This window comes from Poecilia formosa, unplaced genomic scaffold (assembly GCF_000485575.1).
Source record: "Poecilia formosa unplaced genomic scaffold, Poecilia_formosa-5.1.2 Scaffold74, whole genome shotgun sequence".
In the NCBI taxonomy this organism is placed as follows: domain Eukaryota; kingdom Metazoa; phylum Chordata; class Actinopteri; order Cyprinodontiformes; family Poeciliidae; genus Poecilia; species Poecilia formosa.
Genome location: NW_006800013.1, coordinates 704,426 through 715,797, shown reverse-complemented (window position 1 = coordinate 715,797; position 11,372 = coordinate 704,426). Strand labels below are relative to the sequence as shown.

The 11,372-nt window shown below is 38.5% G+C and overlaps 2 protein-coding genes across 4 annotated transcripts; one reads left to right on the top strand and one right to left on the bottom strand.

Moving 5' to 3' along the window:
* The first annotated feature begins 3,846 nt into the window (after positions 1-3,846).
* LOC103140712 (retinol-binding protein 2) lies at positions 3,847-9,604 on the top strand. Of its 2 annotated transcripts, XR_001662623.1 has the most exons (5): positions 3,847-3,990; positions 4,890-5,068; positions 5,156-5,257; positions 5,570-5,685; positions 9,594-9,604. XR_001662623.1 is itself a non-coding variant. In XM_007555970.2 (4 exons), exons 1-4 carry the CDS (start codon positions 3,918-3,920, stop codon positions 5,621-5,623), a joined length of 408 nt encoding a protein of 135 aa, XP_007556032.1. In that variant the 5' UTR covers positions 3,847-3,917; the 3' UTR covers positions 5,624-5,718. The 2 variants fall into 2 exon arrangements, 1 of the variants encoding a protein (XP_007556032.1); XM_007555970.2 differs by lacking the exon at positions 9,594-9,604 and having other exon boundaries at positions 5,570-5,718.
* Positions 7,565-9,794, bottom strand: LOC103140711 (tubulin alpha-1C chain-like). 2 transcript variants are annotated; one of them, XM_007555969.2, is made up of 4 exons: positions 9,678-9,794; positions 8,968-9,124; positions 8,677-8,856; positions 7,565-8,601 (listed from the first exon to the last, which is right to left on the bottom strand). In XM_007555969.2, the coding sequence occupies exons 2-4, from the start codon at positions 9,073-9,075 to the stop codon at positions 7,621-7,623; spliced, it is 1,269 nt and encodes a 422-aa protein (XP_007556031.1). In that variant the 5' UTR covers positions 9,076-9,124; positions 9,678-9,794; the 3' UTR covers positions 7,565-7,620. The 2 variants fall into 2 exon arrangements, with proteins under 2 accessions (XP_007556031.1, XP_007556030.1); XM_007555968.2 differs by having other exon boundaries at positions 8,677-8,825; positions 8,902-9,124; positions 9,678-9,792.
* Between the last annotated feature and the right edge of the window lie 1,578 nt (positions 9,795-11,372).

Sequence of the window (11,372 nt, the reverse complement as noted above, 5' to 3'; positions counted from 1 at the left end):
AATTTATGTGGTGAAAAAATGTCCGATTAGGAATTCTAATGTCAAAAAGACCAACAGAAAATCCACACTTATATTACCAACCCACAACTCATCATCAGTGTAGGGTTTCGTTCACACTTTCAAACTGATATGGCTCAGACTTGAAAAATCCTCAGACTACAGAGTATGAATAGCTGGAAACATGTGACATTTGTGAAGCAATATATTACTCATGCCAGGTTAGAAGTGTTTTTCATGTGTTTGTTTCACTCTCTCACCCACTTACTTTTCACAGCAACCCCAGGAAGTGGGGCTACAATACAGCCTGGGGTGTCGCAATGAATTCTGGGTCCCATGACAAAAGAAAAAATCTAATGGGGCCCCTCACCTCCATGTAGGTCCTTTCACCACAACTTTATAAAATCTAAAGGTTTTTGAAATATATATATAAAAAATACACTTAAATATAAATTTACGTCTGTGTGCAAATTACAACATGTATAACATTTAAATTAAAATGCATAAACATCATTACTTCGAGTAGTGAAAACAGCTGATTTTTTTTAACAAGATCATAACAAATAAGTTCTTGAAAGTCAGAATATTCAATAAAACATGCCGTTAGACAGCTATCTGACCTTTGCTCAGCCTGACTCACCAAGTCTGTCTAACACTGCTATGGCTAATAAAATGTGTGTTAGCAACTCTGTTTATTAAAAGCAGGATGTTCTTTGCTGCTGCTTGACCAAGGCTGCTGTTAAGTACTTCCATCGAACTCTGAAGCCCATGGTGAAAGCTTAGGAGAAAAACACTTTTGCACAATTATTCTTACTCTACAAGCAAGTTCCTGTTATGTTATATAAGTTCATTAGGGAGAATTCCATATATTCTGCCACCGTCTGCTGGGGTTGCAGCATAGCATTCACGGATTTAATAACAAGCTAATAAAAGAGGCTGGTTTTCTTTTGGGGACTGTTCTGGTGCAGTGAAGGATTCTTCACACAATAAAGAACACAACTGATAACGCTGAACATCCTCTTCATGAGCTTGTCTAACAGCAAATATGACCACTACTGGAGATCCTTCCTGACCTCAGTCATCACCATCTACAACAACTGACAAAATTGAAATAATAAGAGTAACAACAACATTCAATTTCCCTTTTAGATTAATACAGTTATTTTAATTGGTAGGAAATATGAATATTTCCATAGAAGTGAAAAGGTAATTTCAGTTTTAGTGGAACTTGGCTGTGCAAATGACATCACAGTCTACTTATCTGTTTTTCCAAGTGTAAATTTATTGCAAAACAAACAATGAGAAGTACAACTCCTTAACTATCATGATGACACAAGTGTAGTCATGAACCCATTGACTTACATGTAAGCATTTTGAAGGTGGCACTGCTAAAAAAAAATAAAGGGAACACTCAAATAATGCATCCTAGATCTGAATGAATGAAATATTCTCATTGAATACTTTGTTCTGTACAAAGTTGAATGTGCTGACAACAAAATCACACAAAAATCATCAATGGAAATCAAATTTATTAACCAATGGAGGCCTGGATTTGGAGCCACACACAAAATTAAAGTGAAATGTTCCCTTTATTTTTTTGAGCAGTATATTTTGATCCATTAAGCATGAATCAAGGCGAGATGCATGCACTTCTAATAATCTTATCAGTTCTGATAAACTTCCCATGCTGCTTCACCTTTAACCCTCCACATACAAGTCCTTCATCACAGGATCAATTAATCTTCAGATAGAGCATTATCGTAAAGTTGTTGTAAAACCATATCACCTAAGCTGATTTTTTCCCCCCACGTTAAAGCACGCGAGCAAGCTCTAGATATCAAACATTACTCTACACAATATTGTGTTGAAGTTTCTTAGATAAAGAACAGGAAGAGATTAGATATTAGATAGCAATTTGATTGAATTCTCATTGTAAGAATGACAAACCACTGCCTGAAACCTCAACAAAAACTAAGAACTTTTCATTAACCAGAGTTGTGCAGCTCAGAGATATAACACACAAAATGTTGTCATAAATACTTTATCAAGGCAGACTTGCACACTTTGCCTGATAAAGAAGCTCCAGCAGACTGAAGCACAGGCGTCTTATCTTAAAGTGATTCAAAAAGAGAGCTTGAAGCATGGACTCTTAGGGAACACTTGCGCAACTATGTACTTGAACTTCCATCTAAGCGAACAAAATATGCTTTCTATAGTAAAAGAAACTTTCTGTGAAAATAAAAACAGAGAAAATAACATTTCTGCTCAAAAAAAATTGCACTAAAGAAATGAGCTCCTGCTTATTGGTGGACATCTGTCTTACAGCTTCTCTCCGTCTCGCCCCCTCCCCCCCACCCCCATTCCAACCCATTAGATGGAGTAAAAGCAGGCACCAGCTTGATGGCAGGAAATGGAGATGGAAAAAAAACAACTGGAGATTCCTAGAGGACATGCAACAAATGCATAGTAACACTGACAAAACAAGCTGTTAGAATTTAACCAATTAAACTGGTGATTTTAATTATATTTCTTTGTAGACATGACATATGTTTAACAGCTAAAAAAAAAAAAACACTCTTTAAAATGTCTTTTGTCCAAAACAGTTTGCTAAATTCAAAGGTTTTTTTGGACTACATTGGCTAATTTAATTAATCAAATAAATCATTTGTATAAAATTGATATAAAGTTATATTAAGTCAGTATTTATAGACTTCGACAAGTAATATTTGTCCATTTGTGTTCCATGTTCATATATCATGTTCAGAAACATTTGCTGGGTTCTGTGCTGCAGAAAGACATGAAAGGACCATCACTGTTATCATCATGAGGTCATCTGGTTTGTCCTCCATGTTAAGACAAAAAAACCAAAATAACTGGTTTTTGATTGAAGCATGAAACGTTACTGAATTAGTAAGAAGCAGTCTATTCTTACAATGTACCATTTAAACCATTTCTGCAACTGCAGCATCAAAGGAGCTTAGGGTGTTAGCAAGTTTAGCATTAGCATTATGGCTGAATTAGCTAAAGCCGGAGAGAAACGTGCATTTTTGTGCCATAACATGGAAATGTTCCTAACCAGAGTTCTTATGGAAGTTATTAATCTTTTCTAACCTGATATACTTATGTCATTCATATTACAACCCACACAACCATCTTAGCATAAGAAATATCTGCTGGACACCAGCATAAATGAGAAAAACTGCTAAATGGACCTGACCCATTTCACTGCCCCCAGGAATATCTTCTATACTCTGACAAAGATAAATTTTGAGACAATCTACAAAAGAAACTAGAAGAAAGGAAAATGCAGAAAAAACAAACAAAAAAATAACAGGAAAAGCATAGAAATTGGCTAAATATTTTTGCAGATAAGCTTCTTTTATGAAGCTTGTTGTACAAAGCTATGTGTGTTATTTTTTTGCCATTAATCTTTTGCAATTAGCTCCGAGTCTTTGAGGTCGGATGGCATTTTGCCATCACCCTAATCTTTAGTTCCCTCCACAGATTCCCTCTTAGAATCAAATAAGGATTCTGGCCAGTATATATTGAATTTTTTTATAGCTAAAGTTTACTATTGTTCAAAATGCATTTTTATAGTGCAGAGAGTCGTGTCCACTCTCTACAAAACAACATTCATCTTGTGATGTTCTGCCACAGAAAAACATGTTCTGTAAAGTGGTTACAATGCAGCGAAGGAAGCATGAACTTTATGCCACATACACACACTTCCAATGTCCTGAAGCAATTATCAGGCGGACCATGTCCTTTGGTCCACATAGTCTCACACATTCATACACACACTTAAGCACACACACAGAAACAAAGTGTATATAAAGGGCTGGGCCCTTGAACTCTCTCCCTTCGTTGGAAAATCATATCTCAAGGCAGGCTGCTACCTCCTCTCACTAATTGCTGACAAAATGCCTGCAGACTACAATGGACGCTGGGAGATGGTGAAGAATGAGAACTTCGAGGATGTCATGAAGGCTCTCGGTAAGTTCCATCCTGATGCAACGCATGTAATTTGATCTTGTTCAATTGATCATGAAAATCGTCTTGCTCAAATCAGAGTGCCATACTAAATGATAGAGTCAGGAAGAAAGGAACATCTTTGCAGAAAATGTAACACCAGTGTGACAGAGAGAGCAAGAATGCTGGTAGGAGAGGGACAGAAAGGAAAGCAAAAAAGAGGTGTGATGTGCAACTGCTTCATTTCCTCATTGAGCTGCTGTCAGGCGAAGTTAACCTCCTCTCTATGAGCAGTTGCTGTCTGTTGCTGGGCCAAATACACATTGATTCAGTCCCTTCTGCATTTTCTTCGTTCCCCATCTAAGAAAAAAGAAAGATTCTGACCCTGGATCAGCTGACGGGAGCTGGCTCTCCTCCTTGCGAGTCGTTGATCAGCCCCAGAAACACTTTCATTTTTCACAATGACTTTGTCTGCAATTCACAAAAAAACAAGCCACAGTGCAGTGAGCTCAGTCAAGAAATCCGGGGTAATCCTTGAGTCCTCAGACACATTTCCTTGGAGCAGATTGGAAAAAGAGATCCTTATGGAAATGGGCCAGAAACTATCAGTCAGATGGGTAAATATGGTGCCCCATCTGTAAGAGTGATGGAAAGAAATTGAATTTCCACTTTACGGCAAATAGGATATGAATATCTAAACGATTAGGATGGGTGGTTCACTGTGGCAGAGCCTGATGCTAAAAGGGTCAAAGAAAGTCATTCAGATCTATTCTGACTGAATTCAAGGTGATTTTTGACAGGTTATTGTCACATCTGTGTTTTCACAAATGCCATCAGCATCCAGGAGAAGTTTTCACAACTTTACAAAAACATACATTAGAGTCTGTTTCCTGACCACATCTGACCTCTCTCCACAAATCCAGACATTGACTTTGCCACCAGGAAGATTGCCGTCCATCTGCACCAGACAAAAGTGATTGTGCAGAACGGAGACAAGTTTGAAACCAAGACCCTGAGTACCTTCAGAAACTATGAGGTCAACTTTACCGTGGGGGAGGAGTTTGAGGAGCACACAAAGGGACTGGACAACCGGAAAGTAAAGGTGGGGCAACCAAAGGGTCAATGAAGGGGGGGTTGGATTCTAAATGTGTTGGTCTTTGCTTTAAATGTCTGTGATGTGATATATCAGAGCCTGGTTGTCTGGGATGGGGACAAGCTGGTCTGTGTACAGAAGGGGGAGAAAGAAAATCGCGGCTGGAAGCATTGGATCGAGGGAGACCTGCTGCACCTGGTGAGAATAAGCGTGACACACTGGCAACTGGTGTGAATTTATTGCCTGTTTCCTCATTAATAAATGAATTAATTTATTAATTTAACATTAATTTCCTCATTAATTACTGAACATAAGAACTCTACTTCATTTACTTGAACCAGTCGTTCCCAGTTGCATCACATTGAGTTGCCTCATGTCTCTGGGCAATAATAAAATGCTTTTGAAACATGCATATATATATGTAAGCTCTGCCTGCTTGTGCAACTAATAGACGCCCTTGTTGCATCACATTCCTCCAAGTTTGAAGGTCTGTGCCTTTTTTTTTTACAGGAAATCACAGCCCTCGACAAAGTCTGCCACCAAGTGTTCAAGAAGAAGGAATAAAAGGAGGAGGAAGATTGATTATGTGTAAAACCCTGACTGCTGTGTGTGTCATGTGCTTAAATGTGAACTTTATTAAAACATTTTAATAGAAACGATGTCTCGTTAACTGTCTTTTGGATGTGTTGTTTTTAAAAAGGCATCACGTTCTTTCACATCACTTCATCTCACTTCCACTTTTCCTATTTTAGATCAGTTGGTATCACAAGTTTTATTTTTTTTTGCCACCTCCCAGAATAACAGACCAATTTTTTTTCAGTCAATTATGTCTGCATTCTTTAAATTCAGAACTTTACATGCTACCAAAATTGCTTTGTAGATGGATTGTAGGGCAACACCTCCAACATAATGATTCCTTTTGTGATTTTGTGAAACAATCCAAAGAGAAGAAGTCCACTTCTACAATCATGGTATTTTAGGGTTAGGTTCTTCAGCATGTTTGGATCGTGTGATACTACTATAGATGGAGGGACTTTATCCATAAAGAAGAGGCCTGTGCTTCAACTGGCTGATAAGCCACTCAGTGAGGAAGAAGCCATCACTCTAACAGAAATATAAAAAGCCTGGTGGGCAAATGTTCTGTGGTCCAATTTAATAAAATGTAATGATTTGGCCATCATGACTTTGCAAGCCTGGCGAAGAAAGTATAGTGGTGGAGGCATAATACTCTGGGGTGCTATGCTGCAGCAGTGAAAGGTGAGCTTTGTAGAATAGATGGCCTCACGCAAAAGAATATTAAGTGTAAATATTAAATCATAAAGGAAATTAAGGCTTGGAGACAACTGGCTCATCTGAATGGACAACGACTTGTAAAATTACTTATAAAGTTGTTTAAGAGCAACAAAGTCCATGTTTTGGAGGAGCCATTAAAGATCAAACTCTCAAATAGACTGTGGGCAGAATTGTGTGTGAGCAAGGCAACCAACAAAACTGACTCAGTCATCCCAGCAGCAATATTTACCTGGAGAAAAAGAAAACATCTTTAATTTTCAATTTACAAAAAACAAGCAAATTTCCTGAAACATCTCTGGACATTATAAATCAGAGATACAGTTGGAGATTAAGATGTTTTTGTATGTTAGTTTCCCCTTTGCAATTTTAGGCAGTGTCATTCATTTGTTTTTGTTTTTTTTAAATAGGGGATCAAGAAAAAATATGCAGCACATGGTAATATTGCTAATAGTTATGCTGCTATAAATTCCTTAATTTCCCTCCCACCCTTCCTTCCTTCCTCATCCCCACTTGTCAGATATAGGCTAAACGGTCAATGACAGGAAATATCTTGGCCAGTCCTACTCTGGCCTAACCTGAAGCTTTATCTGACTGCAAGTATTAAAAAATAAATCTAAATTTTAGAGTATTTGTATTTTTCTAAGATCCCTTTAACGTCCAAGCTCTGTAAATAAGTGAATGAACGCCGTTATGTGGTAAATAAGCAAAGAAAAATGTACTGATACTTAGAACGCTTGCTTTTATTTTAAATGTGGTTTGAGAAATAGACTAAGAGGCAAAAACATAGCAAATATTCCCCATTTGGTCCAGTTTTGTTTAGACTAGAGCTGTAGAGAAGCTTAAAGCAGACTAATGGGATCACTGGCAAGTGCTAAACAGGCTCAAAGTAGGAGAGGAAAAAGGAAATGCAAAAATTAGTCTATTTTTCATCTTAATTTTAAAATGTATTGTTTTTTGTGTGCTCCAAGTGCATAAAGCAATGCAATATAGGTTTTAAGGTAGTCCAAGTTTAATATTGTATAATCTGTTATCCACCACAAAATGCATGCAATTTTTCTTTTTAAAGATACTTGACACAAGAGCCAACTTGTAATATTAAGACAGCCCAAGTTTGTCACCTCCAATCAGCTTTACACTTGTCCCATGTGAAGCAGACCATCTTTCAAGTGATAGAAGATATTTTAAGTTAAATCACCACTTTGAGCCAAGAAGCGCAATAATGCAACACCATTCTTTATTAATCAAATTTATATAAGGAATACAAGTCTTTAATACTCTTCTCCTATATCATCCACTGTAGCTTCCTGGGAATCTGCGCCAACCTCTTCGTAATCCTTCTCCAGGGCTGCCATATCCTCCCTGGCCTCAGAGAACTCCCCCTCCTCCATCCCCTCACCCATGTACCAATGAACAAAGGCCCGCTTGGCATACATTAGGTCAAACTTGTAGTCGAGTCGAGCCCAAGCCTCTGCAATAGCCGTGGTGTTGCTCAGCATGCACACAGCCCTCTGAACCTTGGCCAAGTCACCACCAGGAACCACAGTGGGTGGCTGGTAGTTGATGCCAACCTTAAAGCCAGTTGGGCACCAGTCCACAAATTGGATGGACCGCTTGTTTTTAATAGTGGCAATGGCAGCGTTGACATCTTTGGGCGCCACATCACCACGGTACAGAAGGCAGCAAGCCATGTACTTGCCGTGGCGCGGGTCACATTTCACCATTTGATTGGCTGGCTCAAAGCAAGCAGTTGTGATCTCAGCCACAGTGAGTTGCTCGTGGTATGCCTTTTCAGCAGAGATCACAGGGGCATATGTGGTCAGAGGGAAGTGGATGCGTGGATATGGCACCAAATTGGTCTGAAACTCTGTTAGATCCACATTAAGGGCTCCATCAAAACGAAGAGAAGCGGTGATTGAGGACACAATCTGGCTGATCAATCTGTTCAGGTTTCTGTAAGAGGGGCGCTCGATGTCAAGGTTTCTGCAGCAGATATCGTAGATTGCTTCATTGTCCACCATAAAGGCACAGTCTGAGTGTTCCAGGGTGGTGTGAGTGGTCAGGATGGAGTTGTAGGGTTCCACTACAGCAGTCGACACCTGAGGGGCTGGGTAGACTGAAAATTGCAGCTTGGACTTTTTGCCGTAGTCCATGGAGAGACGTTCCATCAGTAGGGAGGTGAAACCAGAGCCGGTTCCTCCACCAAAGCTGTGGAAAACCAAGAAGCCCTGAAGTCCGGTACACTGGTCAGACTGGCGACAAAAAGGGAAACCAATATGGAACAGGTGCATCAGCTCACCTAAAATAAAACTGCAGAGATTTCCTACCAGTTTGCGAATCCTGTCCAGAACCGGCTCAATGATCTTTTTCCCGATTGTGTAGTGTCCACGGGCATAGTTGTTGGCAGCATCCTCCTTACCAGTGATCAGCTGCTCTGGGTGGAACAACTGGCGGTAGGTGCCAGTGCGCACTTCATCTGACAGACACTGACTTAGACTTCTAGCAACCTTGGGGTTGAGAATTTGTTGAAGCTTAACAAGTGATCTGCTTACCAATTACTGAGGGCTCTAGATCCACAAAAACAGCTCTGGGAACATGGTTCCCTGCGCCAGTCTCACTGAAGAAGGTGTTGAAAGAATCATCTCCACCACCAATCGTCTTATCACTGGACATCTGGCCGTTCGGGTGAATCCCATGTTCCAGGCAGTAGAGTTCCCAACATGCATTACCGATCTGGACACCAGCCTGACCAACGTGTATGGAGATGCATTCACGCTGTGGAGTAAGATGAAAGAGTTATGAGCAAAAAACAAATTGATGCAATTACATCCCAAGGCCTCAAACCCCTTGGGGCAAGCTGCCTTTTTCCTCCCGTAGCAAACAATAAGGGTTCTTGTAATATCTGAATCTGATGAATGAAATGTGTTTAACTGGAGCCTTGAATCCGATAAGTAGGTTTTCAGTTGACAACCCAATAATAGAAGCCCTGGTTCATTGACTGAAAGGGACACAGGTGGAGCTGATTAAACCCGTGGAGGTCATTTCTGTACAAACGCGGGGTGCTTAATGAAGCCATCTGAAGTTAAAAACTGTAGCTTCCATTAACCAAAGGACCACACAACTTCTAAGAAGCAGTTTAAATAGAGCGTCGCCTCCCCACACATAGCCAGCAAAAAAAAAAAAAAACAATAAATAAACAAACAAAACAGGGAATAGCCGTTTTAATCCGTCGAGGCAAACTAAGCAATTTTCCTCAAAAGTCTCCCATCAGTTTAACAATAGACTTTTAGGAATTCAGCTATGCCATAAATATAACATTAATACTCACCATTTTTCTGAAGCCAGATGACTTAAGAATCGGACAAAAGACAAACGCTGCCGAATCTTGTCCCACTGGCAGGAGTGTTGTGAACGGATATTGGTGCGGCAATTAAATACATCTGCGTCGGAAGTAGGTCTTTTATTCTGATACGTCTTTTTACAAGAGGCAACGTTCTGATTGGTTGAAAATGAACACTGTGACAGAGCATGAGGTTCACATCAAAGCGACAACAGATGTGGGAGATCATCGCTTTTAAAAACGAATTCGAAAAATATATTCATTATGTGCAGTTTTCAGCAAACTCCCAAGGCAATTAAAATTGTAGTTTGTCAGGTTCCACTCTTCTTTTTAACGTCTGTTATCGCTCCCTAGCGTTTAAACAATCGTGCTTTTAAGAATAAAATAAATACAAAATATTTTTTATTTAATTTAATAAATGTATTTATTTTAAAGGCACTCATACATTTTATATCGCAATAATGTTGAGCATCAATAGTAACGGCAAATGGAATGCATATAGTGACTTGGAATCTCTCTGGTTGAATTTGATTTACTTTTTTTTTTTAACTTATGCATTGTTGGCATCTTTGGTAATTTCTGCATTATAGCTATCTGTTGTGCTTCCTCACTTATTGTTTCTTCCCTTTAGCTCAGCCCAAATGTTTTTCTTTCCTGTGTTGATTTGGCCATGTTGGATCATTATCTTAATGAGAGACCAGCTGTCTTCACATTTTCACTTTTCTGGAAGAAGCTACAAGACAAACATTTAAAATCTCTTCTTTCATGATGCCTTTAACCATAACAAGATTCCCGTGCCTCTGGAAGAGAAACAGGCCAGAGGGTAAAAGAAAAGAGCCTCTGCATCAGTTCACAAGTCACAAATTACTGAACAGTCTTAGGGCTGCAAATGTAAGCTACAAACGTATGAATATTTCAGTTACAATTATTTTAAGTTTAGAAGGTTACCAGTAATAGTACCTCAAGTGATGTTGTGAAAAACCATTACTTCTTACTGATTATTTTACATTTCTCTGTGGGAAATTATGCTACAGCAGTAAAGCATGTGTGTATGTTTGTTTAATTTGTTTTGACATTTAAAAAGATAGCATGCATGCGATAAATTGGGTCTATCAGATTTTTTATTTTTACCAGAAAATTTAAAATTTTCCGCTTATTTGTTTCATAAACTGTGATTTGAAGGCCGTTTATAAATCATTTTCAACAGGTTGCATACATGCAAAGATTTATTTACAGTGTGTGAAAGAATTACACTCGCTTTCCAGTTAGACATTTTTCTGAAAATATTTCTTGAGAAATTATGTAAAGGAAAATATATCAGTGACTCCTGAATTTAATCTGAAATACTAATTTGTGTTTCAACCCCAAATACCTTAGCAATTGATCAGGAGTGAATTCAAAGTTCTGAAGTGGTTCAAGGTATTAACGATTTATGAATTAATAAAAAGTTTAATTTCAAATTTAACTAATTAAATTTCAGAGTAAGATTTTTTTTTATATAAAATATAAGATGCTTTCATTTGCCTTCTGATTTTTATGTAGATTTCAAAGTTCACAATTCAAACGCCAGAGGGAGACAAAATCGTTTTATTTTTCTATCACCCTTTATTTTGAAACTGACTTGAATTAGAAAGTAATAAAATTTATATTTCAGGTGTACTGTTCATAAGTAAAAGCTGGACT

Bases quoted from the DNA above. Each gene is read 5' to 3' on its own strand.
- LOC103140712 (XM_007555970.2), top strand. From the start codon at position 3,918: ATGCCTGCAGACTACAATGGACGCTGGGAGATGGTGAAGAATGAGAAC. The intron at 3,991-4,889 runs GTAAGTTCCATC...CCACAAATCCAG, and splicing joins GGATGTCATGAAGGCTCTCG to ACATTGACTTTGCCACCAGG. The intron at 5,258-5,569 runs GTGAGAATAAGC...TTTTTTTTACAG, and splicing joins AGGGAGACCTGCTGCACCTG to GAAATCACAGCCCTCGACAA.
- LOC103140711 (XM_007555968.2), bottom strand. The intron at 8,826-8,901 runs GTAAGCAGATCA...AGTGTCTGTCAG, and splicing joins TCTAGAGCCCTCAGTAATTG to ATGAAGTGCGCACTGGCACC. The intron at 8,602-8,676 runs GTAGGAAATCTC...TTTTGTCGCCAG, and splicing joins TGGACAGGATTCGCAAACTG to TCTGACCAGTGTACCGGACT.